Source organism: Protobothrops mucrosquamatus, unplaced genomic scaffold, assembly GCF_001527695.2.
Source record: "Protobothrops mucrosquamatus isolate PMUCROS unplaced genomic scaffold, P.Mucros_1.0 scaffold1705, whole genome shotgun sequence".
NCBI lineage: Eukaryota > Metazoa > Chordata > Lepidosauria > Squamata > Viperidae > Protobothrops > Protobothrops mucrosquamatus.
In genome coordinates this window covers 113849-133178 of record NW_015387856.1, presented here as the reverse complement: position 1 = coordinate 133178, position 19330 = coordinate 113849, and the positions used below count along the sequence as shown (strand labels likewise).

Below are 19330 nucleotides of genomic sequence, written 5' to 3'. Positions count from 1 at the left end.
TATGTTTATGAGCTCCCTGAAGAATCTTGCTAGCTTATGCTAGACTACATGATCTTTTTCTTTATTCCAGGAGAATAACTCTTAAAATGAATGTATATATTTAATTAATCAAAGTCTCCTTTAAATTGTCGTTCTGGGAATCTGATATTTGCAGATTCCACTAAACTCCCTGAGCCTGTGATTGTCTCCAACTGGATCTCTTATAAACAACAGAAATGACTACAATTCACCAGCTCTGCCATCTATCGTGAACTATGGAAAGTGTCCATTGCTGCCACACATTTTCCATCATGGTGGCGTAGTTTCCTTTTGGTAGAAAAAGGGATGCAGTTCTCTTCTCCATGCCTTTTCTTTCCAAACAGAACACATATCCAGAGATCTCTCTGTCATGGAAATGCTAGGAGGACCCATTTCAGGAAGGGTGGAGTGGTACTTATACAGCACAGTTCCAATGCCTTAAATCTGTTCTTCACTGGGGTTGCTGAACAACATGTCATGGTGACATCTTACTGAGAGCAATGCGTTATATTTGTTCTGTGTTTTATTTCAAAACCCAGATCTCTCAAATAAACAATTTGCTATAGCCACTCTCTTGATATATGCCATTCTAATCATAATATTTAAACCAAATATAAAAACAAGGCTATTACAGCTTGTTTGGGTGCAATTTACATTATCCCTGACTTAAATGCTAATGAAACACTTTGACTAACTATATTTTTTTTCTTAGTTTACTTATATTGATTAGGGTCTGAGGGAGGTGCAAAGGTGCCCTGTGCACTAAAGTCTCTTTTGAGATGAACCTGACTCCAGGTGATCTCACATATCTTATGGAAATAGTTTGTCATTAACGTCTTCTAATTTTGTTTTATTTTATTGTTGTTGTTTAACCAGCAGAAAGAAGGTTCATGTTTTGTCATAATATGTAAAGTTTTTTTTTTTTGAAGAAAATAGTATGTTTTTCAAATAAAATGGCATTGAATACTATGGCTGTGATAATGGGGGAGCAGGGCTGATTAAAATCCTTTGCACAGCATTAGAGCCATGTTCTTTTGAAGATTTGGCATGGCATTTTTTAATATTGTTTAAGCATGTTCAGAAGAATTTCCACTGGGATGCAAAGTGCCTGTTGGATGGTGTGTGGAACCCAACTATTTATATAACTTCAGCTATAGGATTTCAATAAATTTTCACCATGTATCCAGATTCCATAAATTCATATATCACCAGGCTTAGAATCTTAAAATTGATAACTGTTCATATAATTTCTTATATTTTATCACAGACTCACCAAACCGACTAACACTGGCCACGCCTTCAATAATTGAATTATAATCTATATTATCTTCCAGACCAACCTGTTGAAGAAAGATTGAATTTTTTTCAATCATGCAAGATATCATTAGTTTGACAATTAATAAATTATAAAAACTACATTTTAAAAATATTTTACAGACAGACTTTAATGCCCAAACTTTTTTGAAAATAAAGTTAATTGTTTTTATGCAAAATTAATTAACAATATACAAATATATAGTACAGCTCTTACCCTCAAAATGGAAACAATTACTCTTCAAAGTTGAACAATCAATAATCATTAAAAACTATTACCTCAAATAAAACTGATAAAGTTCTTAATTTCCCATTTCCTTCAATTGCTTTGTCTATATCTGAAAACTCATTTGAATCATAACAGTAGATTTGCATCTGTAATATAATACAGTTAAAAAAGTTAACAGAATCGTGAAAAGAATGTACAAAGGACATTTATTAGTTCTGGTATACAAGGAACTTTAGAATTTAAAGCACTGATATGCTCTAATGCATATCAGTTGGTTTCAATCAATATAATATATGGATATTAAATTAAATAATAAATTAAATTTATTATTATTTGAAATTATATAGTTAATGCTTATTTTTCCATTCTCATATGTTTAGACTTTATTATGATCAGAAAAGAAGGAGGAGAAAACATTGCATATATAACATCACTTAGCAACATTTAAAGAATCAGAATAGTGTTTGCTGGGTAATGCAATGAAGTAGATACTGTAATGGGTAATGTAAGTAAAATAAGTCAGAATACCCTGCAATTTTAGAAAGAAAGAAGATCAACTCCTTACTCACAGCCATAAACAATTTCACCCAAATCCCAAGGATTTGGCTTGGCTGTTATAATTCCAATTTGTAAAAGAGATGACCCCACCAATTTCTGCCCTATCAGCGTGTTGAGGCAAATTAATAAAAAGTATACTAAACATTTGCAGATTAAACTCCTAGAGTAGCTTGAATCTAAAAGCTGAATAATAATAAAATACATATCGAAGTTATTAGGGGACATTGAACATTAGCAATATTTTAAGTGACTCAAAAACCATGCATAATTCTGTTATGCAATTGATATTGTGCTAGATTTCAGAAGAGATTGACTCTAGATTGCTCTGATTGTTCTAAAATTATCATCAATAAAAAAATAACAAGGAAAGTGACAGGGCAGCCCATAAAATACCAAAATGGTAGAAATTCCAATTCTACTAAATGCTTTTTAAAAAGACTTGAGACTGAAAAACCTCTTTATAGCTGTCAAAAGTAGGACCATAATATAGGTTTCAGGTGGAGGTATATTAAGGCCAGCCTAAGCACAGCCTAACAGGAGTGCTCTTCAGCCCTGTCATTGATTAACTTAACTTAAGACTCAATAGTTTTAGTTGAAAATTAAAATTGAATGTGGCAGTGAAAAGGTAAAAGTCATGTTAATTAGAGAAAAAAGACTCTGTGGTGCCCCACTTCCCTTGGTACCTTTAACACATGCTTCTTTGGCTGAATAGCTTTAGTTACATCTCTCTGGTAAGAGCAGACAACAAATCCAAAAAGGGGGTTGAAGAAAACATTAAGGCACAAGAAGGATTCAACCAATGGAATGAAACTTAAATCTGTGCCACTTGAATGATTAAAAACAACACCTCAAATTGGGTCCAGAATTAGTAACTAGCACACATGGCAAACTAGCTATATTTTTTGGAACTATTTGAGGTTCTCATATCAAAAGTACAATTAATTGTTCCATTCTATCAAAGCTATTCTGAAGACATTAAAAAATGAGCTATGAGCTTTTTAAAAAATCTGAAATGAAGTGATTCTGTAAAAATTAATGCCATTTATAGCTATTTAATTATGTCTAGTCAAATGAATGTGCATAAATATATTGATATTTATAATGTTATTAAATCAATTACATTCATTACCTCAAGGGGGTATTTTTGTCCATCTATGCTGTGTTCAGATCCATCATGAGATATGTTACATTTTCCCCAGTGAAAGATTATCCTGCTTGCTTTAAATATAGCTTCCGATCCTCCTCCAATTACATAGTATTCATTTTTCAGCCTAATTTCCACTGGAAAAAAAACAAAAAATTACTATTACTCATTATATTTAAGAAGAAAAAAGTGACTTGCATTTCAAATTTATCAGCATTAATTTTAAAATTATCAAATCAAATGATATCACTCCATGAGTGAAATTTAAAATAGGTTGACTTCATTTTTCCTCACTGAAATCAGTAGGATTTGAGCTAAATTAGGCATAATAATAATAATAATAATAATAATAATAATAATAATAATAACAACAACAACAACAACAACAACAACAATAACAATAATAATAATACAACTCAGAATACAGCTTGAATTTAATCTAGTAAGTATAATTTATACTTTATGGATGGGAATTATGGAAATATATAGGTAGACTCAAATATAGAAAGTTATTTTTACTGCTAGGAAATATTATTTTCTACTCTCACTGTGGCACCACTGAATGTTTATCACTTCTAAGGATTTTAGAGATGAGAGTCAAGGAATTACTAATAATTTTCTCTCCCTGCCTCCCACCTCTAAATGTTCACGCACCATTAAGCATTTCTTCTACACATTTCTATGAAAACATGTCCCATTGCTCATGTGGAAATCCTGGCTTACTGTTAACATTATGTAATTAAAAATGAATCTAAACTAAGCATTAATATTTGGTGTTCATATGTTAGATTAAATAAGATTACTTATATGAACTTTAATATATTTTGAACACTTTAAGTACAATGTTTTTACATATTAGTTTTGTTTTCCAATTTATAATTTTCAAAAATTCAGTTTACTTTAAAAATTCTCTGAAAAATAAAAGAATAAAATAAATTATGTAGCAATACAATTGGTTTGTAACTACATAGTTTCAGCAGGTAAATGGTACAATATGTTACAATAGGGAACCTATTAATATTAAATATTATGCCAAATTTAATTAAATGGATAGCTCAGTTTCAAATGTTGAAATATATTTTATAGGCCTGGTAAATATTCAACAGATTTCTATTCCATACTTCAAGTTTTTGGAATTTCCCTTCAGTTTTCAAATGAAGTATTATTAATTAATTTAGTGGTTCAAATGTATGTTTGTGAGGAATAATTCAGCACTTTCTTATACAAAAGGAATACAAATCATTAGAACTAATTGATATCTGCAGATTTCATAAAACAAATTATAGACAAATAATATTCTATATAATTAAATACCAATTGCATAGATGGTATGTTTATTTCAACTCTATGGAGATTCTCAGTCATCCAGGTCATAGTTATCCCAAATATGCTTTTTCATGAGGCCACTGGACTTTGTTTTTCTCTGAAGACGTTTCATTTCCCATCCAAGAAGCTTCTTCAGCTCTGACTGGATGGTGGGGAATGAAAGGATTTATATCCCTGCAGACAGCGGTTCATTTGCATTCTTTTAGCGAGTCATTAAAGGTACCTGGAGTCTTCAGGGTTACCTGAGTAGTGCAACTATGTCAAAATTGAACAGCCCTCTCTCAAAAGAGGGGGAGGGATCTGACATAATCTATCTCCAGTCAACAACACAGTCCTTTCAACAGTTCCAAGAAGGATCCATACCCATTTGCTCTACTCAGCATATTTGGGATTTATTTCAACTCATTTATTTATGTGACCTATCAATACATTGATAATCTGTACATAATCAACTCTCAATAATTAGAATGATGCCTCTTGAATTAGAACATTGCAATTAAGTATGATAAATTTTTAAAGATATCTTTATAAACCACTCTGTGAAAACATTAGCTGGGTCTTTGTGACATAACATTATGCATAATGTAGGTTGTATTAATAGGCATGCATAGTATGCTGAAAATATATTTATATTCAGAAAATAAAGAGGATTGGATTATAGGAATTATGTGATTTCAAGGGCTATTTTTGTTAATATGTTTCTTTTGTCCCTGGAGGCCTCATGATTTAATGCTTGTCTGCTATTGCCAGCAAGAATATTAATTTCAAAAAGATAAAAAAGGAGAAAATAAATCAAGAGACTGTAAAAAAAAACTATAAACAATTGTTTCATATGTGAACAAAAACTTCTATGAATATTAAATCAAATATGAATATATATTCAGTACCTGTTTTGCCTGTATTGTAGATTAAGGTGTCTTCTGAAGTTTCTTCTTCCCAACCTTTGAACTTCAGTTGCTTGAGGTTCACATTTACTTGAGTGAGATCTTCGTCAATATTTATAGGTGACTGCTTGGCACCATTGCATGCTGGATATTTTTTTCCCCACTTAGTTTGATTTAAGGCTCCTAAAATCAAAATGAATTAAGCAAGTAATTTAGCTAAACATATTTGATAGCTTTTCATTTTTTTTCATAAAAGCAACAAATTATGCTCTAAAACATATCCCATTAATCTCTGAACCAGAAGACAATTCATATTAAAGCTCCCCTCTAATTCACATGCTTTTACAACAATATATGACAATGCCAGAAAAGTTGTTAGAAGTAATATTTACAAATGTCCTGCCAGATCACAAATTCTCAGCAAAGCTAATACATCAAAGTATGAATCTTTTCCTTGAACATGAAGTTTGAGTTTTAGCACAATCATTTTCATTTTCAGTAGGAAGGCAAGAAGGACAAATGGTGGCATGTGCATTTGGTAAAGATGGTTTCACTGGAAGATGGGTGAGGAGGAATTGTAAAGATGTGTGTCCTTACAGTTGTAAAGGAGCCTGCCCATTATGGTTGTAAGTTGTGACCAACCTGATTTTATAACCTTTTTATGTGGTTTTAAAGTGAACCCATTGTTTGCTATGAGGTGTTTTTGCCAAAAACCAGAGATAAGCACTATTTTTTGTCCAAAATGTGAATTGCAGTCATATGACTACAGGATGTTGCAAACAACTGTTTGCTGAGCACACAAAATGTGCTCATGTGGCTGTGGGGAGGGGGAATGGCTATTGGAATATAAAGTTCTATATTATATTTGCCTATTGGAAGAATCGTTCTACAGAAGATTAATTTTCCTGTGTGCTTCATCTTAACTTGGCACACCTGGAGGGGAAGAATACTTACCGGTATGTGCAAATGCTGTTTGTTGATTTTAGTTCAACAAAATCATTCCCAAGCATTTGGTGAACAAACTGGGCCTATTAGGTTTTAATACTCCTTTATGTAACTGGATACTTGATTTCCTTATTGATAGGCCCCAATTTCCAGCAGGACTACCAGATTCTGTAACAGCTTTGTTCCCTATGCCATCCATCTGGTAAACTCGCAAGATTCATTTTTCTCACCATGTACATGTATACATCTGAAGTAGACTGTGTTATTTCTCTGTGTCATAGAATATATGTGGGTATGTGGGTATATGCATTTTTTTGCAATATTTATGTAGTGTATATTGGAAGTGGTGATCCTTTGAGAGCTGTATGCAATGAAATTTCATTTTAATGTATGCCAATTAGTATACATTTAAAGTGACAATAAAGTTATTCTATTCTATTCTATTCTATTCTATTCTATTCTATTCTATTCTATTCTATTCTATTGTCCTCGACTTACAACCAGTCATTTAACAACCACTTGAAGTTTCAGCACCCCCCTCCCCCAAAGTAATTATGACCAAGTTCTGAAGTGCTGTGTAATACTGAGTCATGTAATGTTTCAGTATGTAATAGACAATTAAGCAAGCATTTATTTTAACCACTAAAGGCTGATACTTTATTTTGTCCTCTCTTTGGTATGGGACACCTGTGCAAAGTTCGATGATCTTTCTCATCTTCAATAATGCTTAAACTTGGGGTGGTCTTATCTTTGACAGGAATGGGTGGTGCATTCCAGGGATAAGCTTGTCCTCTTAGGCTTGGCAAAATCAAGTGAGACAATGCTTTTGAGAACAGAAAGGACGGATTATGCTTTGGAATCTATATAAGCTGGTTGGCAATCCCCATGAGATGGACATTCTATGCAGACCTGATTGACACAAGGAGCTACATATCCAATAGCTTTGAAGAGGCCCACCCTCCCATCATTTTTCTGGGTTCCTTGACTGGCAGAGGTCTTTTGTCTTTCTTTTGTTCTTGAGTATTTTTGAATATTCTGCTATTTTATGTTATGTTTATGTTTATGCTTAATGTTATGTTATTATATTGCCTTGGAATAAAGCCATATGTTCTTATATTCATATGGTACCTGTGACTCAAACCTGCTGGGCTGATACAGAGCAATATATTGCATGATTCCTGTGAATTTTGAATTTGGCATTAGCACACAAATATACAGTCATGGGCCATATATGACATCACATACCCATGTCATCATTTTGGCATCATTGCAATTTTTTCTAGAGGCTACTGGTCATTTTTATTATCCTCAACTTCTAGTTCATTCATTATTAGTTTCTATTTTAAAGTAGAGTTATCTGGAAACACAACTGGTCTTTAGAATAATATTCAGCCTTTTTTCTCAATCACTTTGGTTTCAAAATTCATTTCTTCAGCAAAGTTGACCTATCAAAGAGTGACTCCTCTTAAGTTTGAATTTCTATATATTTTGTCTATTTCATCCAAGGTCTAATTGACCATAAGTATGTCAAATATGGTGCTGGAGAAGACTCCGGTGAGTCCCCTGGACTGCAAGGCGATCAAACCGGTTAGTCCTAGAGGAGATCAACCCTGACTGCTCTTTAGAAGGCCAGATCCTGAAGTTGAAACTCAAATACTTTGGCCACCTAATGAGAAGGAAGGACTCACTGGAAAAGAGCCTAATGCTGGGAAAGATTGAGGGCAATAGAAGAAGGGGACGACAGAGAATATGAGGTGGCTGGATGGAGTCACTGAAGCAGTAGGCGTGAGTTTAAATGGGCTCCAGAAGATGTTTGAGGACAGGAAGGCCTGGAGGAACGTTGTCCATGGGGTCGCAATGGGTCTGACACGACTTCGCAACTAACAACAACAAATGTCAAATATTGTTTTAGTGCAAGAGTAGCAATATGATGTTCATAGTCCTTCTTTCTGATATAGCATTTGTCAAATTTAAAATGCCCCTGTCATGTGAGGTCAGCAAATCTCCCTAGATTTCCATATTCTTTGAAATTGTTACAAGGTTACAAGTAGACTGAAATCCTAGTAGATCACCAAATTTCTCATGGAAACATAGATGTCTTGTTGAAATTTAACATTTACAGTAAATATAAAAGGATGGAATCATGACAGGAAATCTATTTTCCCCATCCTTCATACAACAAGAAAGAAATGTGTATCACTTGACAGATGCCCAGAATCACCAACTTAGGTCTGATAGCATGCTAAATGCCTCTAAATGAAAGCATATTCTGGAATTAAGGTTCTTTTCACAAATTCCAAAAGAGTGAAACAAGAACACCTCTAAAGCTACTCAGTTGCAGACTAGCCATTGCTGAAACTTTGATGCAGTACACATCATGCTGGATAGCTGCTTTGCTAACTTCAACCCCAATACTAGATGATTCATTAAAGTGAAAAAGGAAACTGACATCATACTTATCATTATACTATTATGCAAAAAATGTATTATGTGTCAATCATGATTACATGAAGATGGGCATAATGCTGGACATGATGTAATCGTGTCTTCTACTGGGCACTCTTGATAGAAATAACAATAAGGCCAGATTTTACCTCCTTGGCAAGAATAATAGGAGCAGAACAAGATCATGACAAAGTCAACATATTCTCTTTAGGGTCTGATAATCTGGCAACACAAAACTTTGAGAAGGGCATAGAATGTAACAATGTAACTCATTAAACTATGATTTTCTACCATTATGGCAGGATTCTGAGCAATATTTCAGAACAGAAAGTTTACTTAAAAATAAAAACAATCATACTTCTTCCTCCTAGTTCTATTTTACACATCTCTAAAAATTAAGAACTGTCATCTATTAAACAACTGGCTTCTGACTACTTAGATTTAAAAGTCATCAAATTTTAACAAAGCTTTTAATTATAAATCTAACCTTGCAAACTCTCACCCATTTAAATTCATAGCAGACAGCCAGAACTGCATCAAAAATATTGTTACATTGGCATTTTGCCTGATTACTCTCATTTTTTTCTGATTTCTATATTATCTGTCACAAAGAACAGAAATATATAACAGCCAGTCATCTCCTCATTCTCTGCCAGAGCAGGTAATCACTATGATTTTCAAGCAGCAATTGTTCTAGTCCTACTCTGAAAAGATTCTTAGCACAGTATTTTCCCATGTCCTCTCTATATTTCACTGTTGCTTATTGGAATTGATCCTAAGATGCTAGTCCCTCAGCTGACAGATACTGTATATTGTATTTTATCCTTTCCAATACAACAGAATGTTTGAAAGAAAGGAGGTTGAAATTCTGTCCACGGGTTTAATAAATTGATGGAAGAGTATATTTGTAGCTCAGGGTTGAAGTGTGGCATCATTGGTGTACTGATGATGTTACCTAACATGGTAATGAAATGTCTGCAGGAAATCAACCACACTCAGAGAGCATCAAACACCCACATTTTAAGAAAACTCTGAAAACTGAACAGTCTGGAATCAAGTAAGTTATCAACTTTGAAAATGAGCGTGGCTGCAGCTATTTTCCCTACTCATTTTCGGTTGACACATAGCACGAAGGGAGGGAGGTTTACCAGGTGCTTCACTAGACAAAACAGACTTTCTCCCATGGGAACCAAGGTCATTGTCTGCTCCCAGGACTGCAGGCTGGGTGTTTCGTGAAAAGCCCACCAAGAAGTTGTATTGGGGGACATAGTAGCTTGCATAGCTTTAGGGGTGGGATTTCTTAACTTTGTATTGGGGATTGTTATGTGTCTATTCAGACTTGGTTTCACTTTTTTTTTTTTCCAAAAAAAGTTTTATTGTTTTACAATAAAAAACAATTAAACATAAGTAAACACAATAAGAATTATAAGCCCCCCACACCCCCCCTCCCGACTTCCCAAACCAAATCCCAGGATAATATTCATATAAAAGTAAACATATACTAATATCTCTAACTCCGCAATATACCTTAATACACAAGAAAATAAAAAAAAGAAAAAAAAAGAAAATAAACAAAGTCATAATAAAGAAAAATCTAAAAAAAACCTAAATTCTATTCTAGCACGTTATACTCCACAATTAAAGTACAAAAAGAAAATCTAGAAACCTAAATTATATTCTACCACACCATGTTTCTTCTGAATATAAACAACCCATCTTCTCCATATTGATAAAAATTGTTCATTCGAGTGGCTTTTCCCAAAACCCGAAATCTTTGCCATTTCAGCAAGATAGGAAACTTTCAATCTCCAGTCTCCCATTGTAGGCAAAATTGGACTCTTCCAATTCGGGGCTATCAACAAACGAGCAGCAGTTAAACAATAAAGCATCAAATTTGTTTCTTTTACGTCTAAGTCTTGCACAATACCTAGAAGGAACAACTGTGGGAGAAATATAATCCTTTTTTTAAAAATTTGCTGTAGGTTCCACCACAGTTGTATCCAAAAAGCCTTAATAACCCTACAAGTCTACCACATATGAAAAAAAGTTGCATCTGGATGTCCACATCTCCAACACTTGGATTCATAATTCACATAAATACGAGACATAGTTGAAGGATCCAGGTGCCATCTGTAAAACATCTTATAAAAGTTCTCCCGTAAATTTTGAGCCTGTGTAAACTTCACATTTCTCACCCAGATTAACTCCCAAGTGTCCATAGGTATTGCNATGGCATTGGACCTGGTTACCTCCGAGACCGCCTTCTGCCACAGATTGCCTCCCACCGGCCGATACGTTCCCACAGAGAGGGCCTCCTCAGGGTGCCGTCAGCCAGACAGTGTCGGCTGGCGACCCCCAGGGGGAGAGCCTTCTCTGTCGGAGCACCCACCCTCTGGAACGAGCTGCCCCCAGAGATCCGGGTGATTCCAGATCTCCCCTCCTTCTGCCGCGCCCTCAAGACCTGGTTATTTCAGCAGGCAGGACTGGCCTAGGGGTATTTTAGAGGGGTTTTAAATTAAATTTTTAGTAGAAGCGGCCAAATTCGAATAGTTATTTTTAATCTTTTTTAAATTTTGTATTGTACTGTACCATTGTTTTAAACTGGCTGTAAGCCGCCCTGAGTCCTCCGGGAGAAGGGTGGGGTATAAATTTAATAAAATCAAAATCAAATCAAATTAAAATCAAAAATCAAATAGTAGCTTGCATAGCTTTAGGGGTGGGATTTCTTAACTTTGTATTGGGGATTGTTATGTGTCTATTCAGACTTGGTTTCACTTTTGACATGCCAATACTTTGTATCAATAAACATGTTCTTTGAGGAACTTGCAAGCCTCAGAGTTCTTTTTTATTTGTCTCTATCTGTCGGAACCTTGACAAAAATAGGGAGAAGCCAGCAAAAGAAAAAGATCGGGGAGAGGGCTACAAAGAAAAAAAAAAACACCAGTGGATCCCTATATTGGTCAGTGGCTCAGAATGTTAGTGATTTATCTATTCTAAGTCCTAACCCCTCCCAGTCACCTCATTCAGAATGGAGCACATGCAGCCTACACAGCCCTTCCCAGCATTCTCGGTGCAACATGAATGAAAGCAAAAATTTACACCTAGAAACATCACTTCTTTAGAAACAAGAAAACACAGGTGCACCTTGGCTCTTGGTAAGAAGTTGGAAGGAATTCCAGGAGTCATTCTCTGCACGCTGTGGCTACATTATTAATCAATTTATTATATACACTAAAGATTCTTTTTCTTTCTATTTCTCCCTTTTGTTTAGAACAAACAATACACACAATGGCACATTTGGACTTCCCGCTGCTTGTCAATGCATTTCCTATTTAAGAGGTTGCCAATCAGCTTTGAACCAAGTTGTCTGCTTAATTGACATATAGGAAAATCTTAGGTTTGTCATTTGGTACCTCGATTTGTGCATTTTTTTCTTTAGTTACATCTAATAGCAATAGCACTTAGACTTATATACAGCTCCACAGTGTTTTACAGCCCTCTCTAAGTGGTTTACAGAGTCAGCATATTGCCCCCAACAATCTGGGTCCTCATTTTATCGACCTCGGAAGGATGGTAGGCTGAGTCAACCTTGAGCCGGTCAGGTTTGAACTGCTGGCTGTTGGTAGAGTTAGCGCGCAATATTGCATTAGCCACTATGGCTAATACAAATTATAGTTACATATTTCTAAGCACTCTGTTTCTCTTTCATATAAACTTCAACACATGTTAAACATTTATTTTGAACAATATAATAATAGAAAGTAAACAAGGCATGACAAATTCTCTTATTCAACAGCAAATTGTTTTTTTCATCTCAATCACAATAGCATTATTGTTCGTACCAAAAACCTGCAGCTAGCTAATGCTAGAAAGATCTGTTTGATTTGATATTATTTTGTCATCTCACTTGCATGATAACTGGTCTTGTGATTGGAAAAGGAAACCAGGCAAAGTAATTGCTGGAAAATGGACATAGAAACAAGCTGTGCAGCCACTTTATCCTTTTTAATAAGAAATATGTGCCCTAAGGTTGAAATGCTGCCAACTTTCTCAATGTGCAACATGGGATATGTTAGGACAGAGCAGTTAGGACAGTGTATGATTTTGCCTATTTTAGGACAAAAACAGATCAGCTCATAGAATTTAACAGATTATTTGTGCAAGCAAATTAATTAGAAAAACTACCAACCTGTTGATTATCATAACATTGTGAAACAAAAGCAAGACAAAAAGTTTTGCAGAGAGGAAATACTTCCATTTGCAAAATATCATTGCACTTAAATATCACTAATGCTGTTCTGTCTTAATGTTCCAATAATGTCAAAAGCATTTCAAGAAATAACATAGTTTTGCACAAATGATGCTTTTCAGATAGTTGTACTTGAACTTGATGAATAAAATGTTAATTGAAACATATGCAGGTATTTCAAGAGCCCAGGAAAACCATCAAGTGAGGTTGCCCTCTCTTGTTCAGGGACCATTTAAAATTAGAACGATGCTGAAGGAGGGGACTTACGGCTATGTCCTTGAAGTTGCAATGATCATGATTTGGGCACTTGGCAACTGGCTCTCAGTTACAACAGTTGCAGCATCCTATGATCACGTTTGCAACCTTCAGTGCTGGCTTCCAACAAGCAAAGTAAACGGGAAAACTGGCAGGAGGTTGCAAATGTCGATCCCATGATCCTGTACCCAATGACCATGGGCAATGTACCTAACAATCACCACCATTGGAATGGCTGCCATAAGTCAGCATGGTCACATGACATCACACTTTATGACGTCATTGTTTAATGACAGAGTTCACAGCTCCAATTACAATTGTTAGCCAAGGGTTACCTTTACTATAGGGAGTTGAACTATTTTCAGGTTAAAATCTAAAATATCCCAAAGTGCTCTTAGATGAATTAACAAGAATTGAGATCACAGTAGGCAAATAGAACAAGATTGTGATAAACAGTAAATATTTATGCAATTTCTTTAACTGAATAGATTTCCTCCTAGAGAAAATATCAGAACTTTTAATCTGATAATCATTCTCAAAATTTAAAAGTTCATTTTCCACTAATTAAAAAAAATGGACTGCTGTGAACAGCTGGCTAGGAAGTGACATTCAAGCTAAGCTCCTTTCTGAATTATATCAGTACAGGTAACCTTTAAAATAATTGTAGTCTCAGTAGCTGTAGTTGATTCTGAGTTATAAATTTATAGATCAGAAAAAAGACAAACCTCATAGTCTGTGGAACAATGTCACATTTTTGGGGGGGCTGTAATATTCCATATATATCATTTTGGGATTTTTTTTACTTTAACTGAATTAAGCATATTTTAAAGTTGGGGTTTATGCTACAATCCCACTCCCTTATAATAAATATTTTAGAAAGTCTTGCTGAATCTTTCAGATTCAAGTTTGATCTTGTGCTCCATTATATTATTGCTAATTAGTTTTATATTATACATGTACAGTAGTAAACATCACTATACTTCACTTGTTATCTCTTTCTCTCTCTGTGTGTATGTACATACACGTGTGTATCTGTATGTGTAACCTCATTCTTTTCAATACCTACCCTCTGACAGGTCCTAACACAAATTGTCGCAACGGCTATCTGAAAACATATCTACTGCATTAACTTGAGGGTTACCACCCCAAACACTTTGTACACTGACACAAAGGACTTTTAATAATTACACTATCATATACAATCTGTCACACTCCAGATATTACTGAATTGGAAGTTCTAGCATTCCCAGACATTCTGGATGCTGTAGCTCAATATCAACAGAGCTTCTTCCAAGGGAAAGATATTGCCCAACAACCATGATGGCTCTCGATATTTAATATATCTGCATCTCAACAGAGGACCTAACAGAATCTGCACTTTAAATATCAAAATAAGAAGACTTTTCATTTATCATAATTGAAAAACTTTTTCAAAGGTCCTATATCTGCATGTCTCACCAGTTGGAACAACTGAGCTTCTAAAGAGTATTAATATTCTGCATCACTTTCAGAATCAGGAGGCATAGAGATAGTAAAATAAATAAATCAGCAATTTATATTCAGTGAAGTAACTCCATACGTTCCTTAGCCACTATGCTACAACTGAATAATTTCACCAATAACTTAACTATGGCAATATGTATGATTCCACAAACTTTAATATAGTCTTGTTGACTTGTTTTAACAAATATTTTTCATACAATAATAATTTATTAAAATTATACGGACTTTATTCCCAATGACTCTGGATGATTTACAATTGTTGAAACATTTAAAAACAAAGAAAATACAAAAGCAGCAGACAAAAGAATAACACTGGCAAATAAAGTATAATTTGTATAAGGAAGTTATATTTGAATCCCCTTCTCCCCCACCCAGTCATGTCTAATTCTTGGAGACTGCCTGGACACAAGTCCCTCTAATTTTTTTCACAAGGTTTTACAGAAGTGGTTTGCCATTGTTTGCTTCCTAGGGCTGAGAGAAAGTGACTGGCCCAAGATCTCTTTGCTGGCTTTGTGCTCAAGATGGGATTAAAACCCCCTGTCTTCTGGTTTCTAGCCTGATGCTTTAACCACTGTACTAAACTGGATCTCATTAGAAGTTTTTAGTTCTATGTACCTTTATGTCTCCTATGGACAGTTCAATACTGAATTTTCATGAAGTGCAAAAGTTATTATTTCAGAGGGCACAAAATGCTTGTAGGAAAGGAAACAGGCATTTTCTACTCTCTTATTTTGTTTCTGTCTTTAATGTTTTAGGGCACTTTTTTAAAATGTGTAAATGATGTAAAACAATCAGGAATTGTGCAAACCCAATGACATCATAAAATCCAGATATTTGTAATTGATTTCTTAGGAGATAGATGAAGATTGTTCATATTTGCAGCAAAATTTCTATCCCACTGAAATGCAATACAGTTCGAATGACATCTAGATTCTACTCCAGCTATAATGTGTCAGAATTGGCTGGATTATGGTAAAAGAAAGCTGGCCTAGTTGTGCCAAATGTGATGCATCTTTCTACCTCCAAACAATCTGGATGCAGTTTTCTTCTTATCCTGAAAGCATTTTTGGAGAGGTTGATTGAGCCTCTTTCCTCCTTTTTGTCCCCCCCCCCCCGATCTATTTATTTCCCAGTATTGTTCTTTTGGCTTGTGTTGCTTTTGTATTGTTCTTTGTTTTTAAATGTTTCAACAATTGTAAATCATCCAGACTCATTGGGAATTGGGTGTCATATAATTTTAATAAATTATTATTATATGAAAAATATTTCATAAAGCAAGTCAACAAGGCTATATATTAAAGTTTGTGGAATCATACATATTCCATAGTCAAGTTATTGGTGAAATTATTCAGTTGTAGTATAGTGACTAAGGAACTTACAGATTCACTTCACTGAGTATGAATTGCTGATTTATTTATTTTACTACATGATTTTAATGCATCACCTATTTCTATAGGATTAAAAATAGCATACAAAATCCAGAAAATATATAGAATAAAACAAGAGCAAATACTGTATCTCTATCTAACTACAGTAACTGCTTTATTGACCCCCTATGCACCATAAGCCATAAATTAAGCCAGTATTTTGTTACTAATGACTTTTTAAAGTGATGATACTTCAGGCAAATTATTAATGAATGCATTGATTTTAATTCCTGGAGACTGCTAAGACAAGTTTTTGCAGTTTTCTTGTTAAGTTTTTTCTTGATAAGGCGTGAGAGTTTTCTTGATAAGGCGTGAGAGAGTGATTGGCCGTCTAGTCACCCAGTTGGGTTATACGTCTAAAGCTGGACTAGAATTATAGTCTTCCAGTCTCTAGAGTGAACCTCAATCACTATACCAAATTCATGCTAAAAGAGAGTTCTGAATAACTTTTTAGATGCTATATAAATTACTAATACATTTATTAGTGATGGCGTGGAACAGTTAAGCTACAGTGAATAAACTTCTTTGAACTTAGTAAGATTCTCTTCCCAGTGAATATGATTGATGATTTCATTTATTCATTGCATTGAGAATTAATTATTCATGAAGTGAATGTTGATAAATTTGTTAGGCTTTGTATTTTAAACATTCCTCTTCTTTCACATATTTATAAGATATATAAAAAGAATACATTAATTATGCCTATTTGAAATGCAAACTTGCATCCCTCCTGGAATAGAATATGAATATACTTGTATGCAACTTTTAAGATTCGTCAAGGAAGAGGAAGAGCACACCAGTAAGGTACAAAGTGCTCTCTGTGAATGCCAATGGAATGAGACCTCCAGAGAAAGTAGACCATAGGAAACTGTCCAAGAGCAAAGGGTCTGGGGGAGGAACTCACTGGAATTATTGAGTACTTGGAGGCTTCTAGCAGAAAAAACAAGAGAAGGTCCATGCCACTGCAGCTGTTCAACAACTTTGAGCTCTATATATGGAAGGTGGTATCTAACCATCAAAATAATTTTATTATACCAAAGTCTTCAGATGAATGAAAGATAACAATCTTATTTCCACATGGATTAACAAAATAAAATTCTCAACTGGGGAATAGGGTGTGGGAGTGAGAGAGCTCACAATTAGAAGGGAAAGACTTAGCTGCATATGGTTCTGACAAACTATATTATCGACATGAATTTATTTTCAATAGAATTTTGGATAGTTGAAACTTACTTTTTTAATAACTGCAAAGATACCTTCTTTGTTTTAATGAAAGTTATTCATTAATTTGGAACATTCAAGAAGTCTCATCTAAATTTAAGTTTAAGTTTAATCTAAATTTAGGCCCATCAGCAACCGTTGCTTTGACTGTTTCTGATGTCTTACATTAATCAAATAAACTACTTGATGCCAATGGCAACTTGTAGAATTCACTAATTTTAACCTAGGTTATAATGCATTAATATAAAATATTGTCATATAATAAGCCATAAGATTTTAAGAAATATCAAGGAAACAAAATTCAACAAAAACTGGGAAGAATAGAAATGTTGCAGTACACTAATTTATTCATCCATAAGACCTATATCACTGCTCATTTTAAAACACAACTCTGCGGACTCACAACAATTAAATCAATCAGATGAAAATAATAAAATAATATTTATTTTGTCAATGACCAGAGAAGTAGTTATAGTATAACACTAAAATAACATATAACCCGACTCAAATATACTATGAACAATAAAACAATATATCTCAACAGGGGCGACGTGATGCCGGGATGGCCTGGCTGCAGGGCCCTGAGGTGTGCGAATGCACTGTAGGTGGGCCAGGCACCAAGCACAGCTTATCAGACACCCGGCAGGCTGTGCTGGCCATTTCCTCCAGGCTCGTGGGCTTCCTGGGCTGGAGGAGAGCGGATGGATGATGGGGCTCCTGCTGCTGCTGTGGGGAGGAGGTGGTCTGGCTGTGGAGCCCCAAGGTGCGTCAATGTGCCCTGGCCATTGCTGCTGGCCAATGAGCAGTCGAGGGGCCAATGAGCTGCAGTTGATGCTGGGCTCCACCAGCCCCAATGCGCTTGCCTCCTCCTGTGCGCACTGGCCAGGCCGGTACTGAGGTGGCTGGGGCGAGACCCTCATCATTTCCAGGGTGGCTCCATGGGCCTGTTCCAACCACATCATGGGCCTTGTGTTTGACATATATGAATTAGAGTAAAAGTCAAGCAAAAGGACACACATTTTCTGTTTTGCATTGAAGAATCTTGTGCCCGCTATCCATACGGTGCTGATTAGTGCTAGAAAAAGAAACTGGCAACAAGGCAAAACCCAAGAATGCATAAAATTGCTATTCTGAATAGCATAATTTTTTAAAACAAAAATTAACTACTGGAAAGCAAATAAATCAGGAATCCCAGCAACAATAAAGAACAGAATAGAAACAGAATCCCAAAGAGGCACTTTTTATTTCCTTTGCCTAATAAATATCTCATAATCCACAAACATGCATGGAAATTCTACAGGCATCAAATGATGGAATGTATAAACCTTTTATAATTTTGTTTTGCGGCAGAAATAATCCTGTTAGGTTTTTGATTCTTTTCGATCAATAGTAAGAAATGGGGGAAGCAACTATGAAAAAGCATTGGATTTGTGGCAATATTTTAGAATATACAGTAGGAGTGATGATACATGCCTCGCCACTAAGAGTAATTCAAACCAGTTATAAGAATCAATTAAGTTGATAAATGACCTGAATGTTAAAATCCTAATCGAAAAATATACACATGAATCTTATTTTTTATTTGCACAATTTCTGTAATAAATTATGCATTTTCACATTGCTCATCATAGTATTATTTGCACCATAATAATATGTCAGAATAAGAGATAAAATAGGCAGAAATGTTGCTTTATATTCTCTTTTTCTGACATTTTCAGTAATCAATATTATTTTAAAGCCTACAGAGCATGAAATTAATGCTATTATTCTGGTCCTACATAATGAAATCTTACATTTGGAGAGAAATAAAAT

At 34.8% G+C, this 19330-nt stretch overlaps 1 protein-coding gene across 1 annotated transcript in view; it reads right to left on the bottom strand.

The window, feature by feature from the left end:
* Positions 1-19330, bottom strand: part of PTPRZ1 (protein tyrosine phosphatase receptor type Z1) — an 89383-nt gene that overhangs the window by 53292 nt on the left and 16761 nt on the right. Inside the window, exons 4-7 of the mRNA XM_029285440.1 lie at positions 5477-5656; positions 3249-3400; positions 1612-1707; positions 1292-1358 (exon numbers count right to left, since the gene is read on the bottom strand). Coding sequence (XP_029141273.1) covers positions 1292-1358; positions 1612-1707; positions 3249-3400; positions 5477-5656 — 495 coding nt within the window. The remainder of the gene's footprint in view (positions 1-1291; positions 1359-1611; positions 1708-3248; positions 3401-5476; positions 5657-19330) is intronic.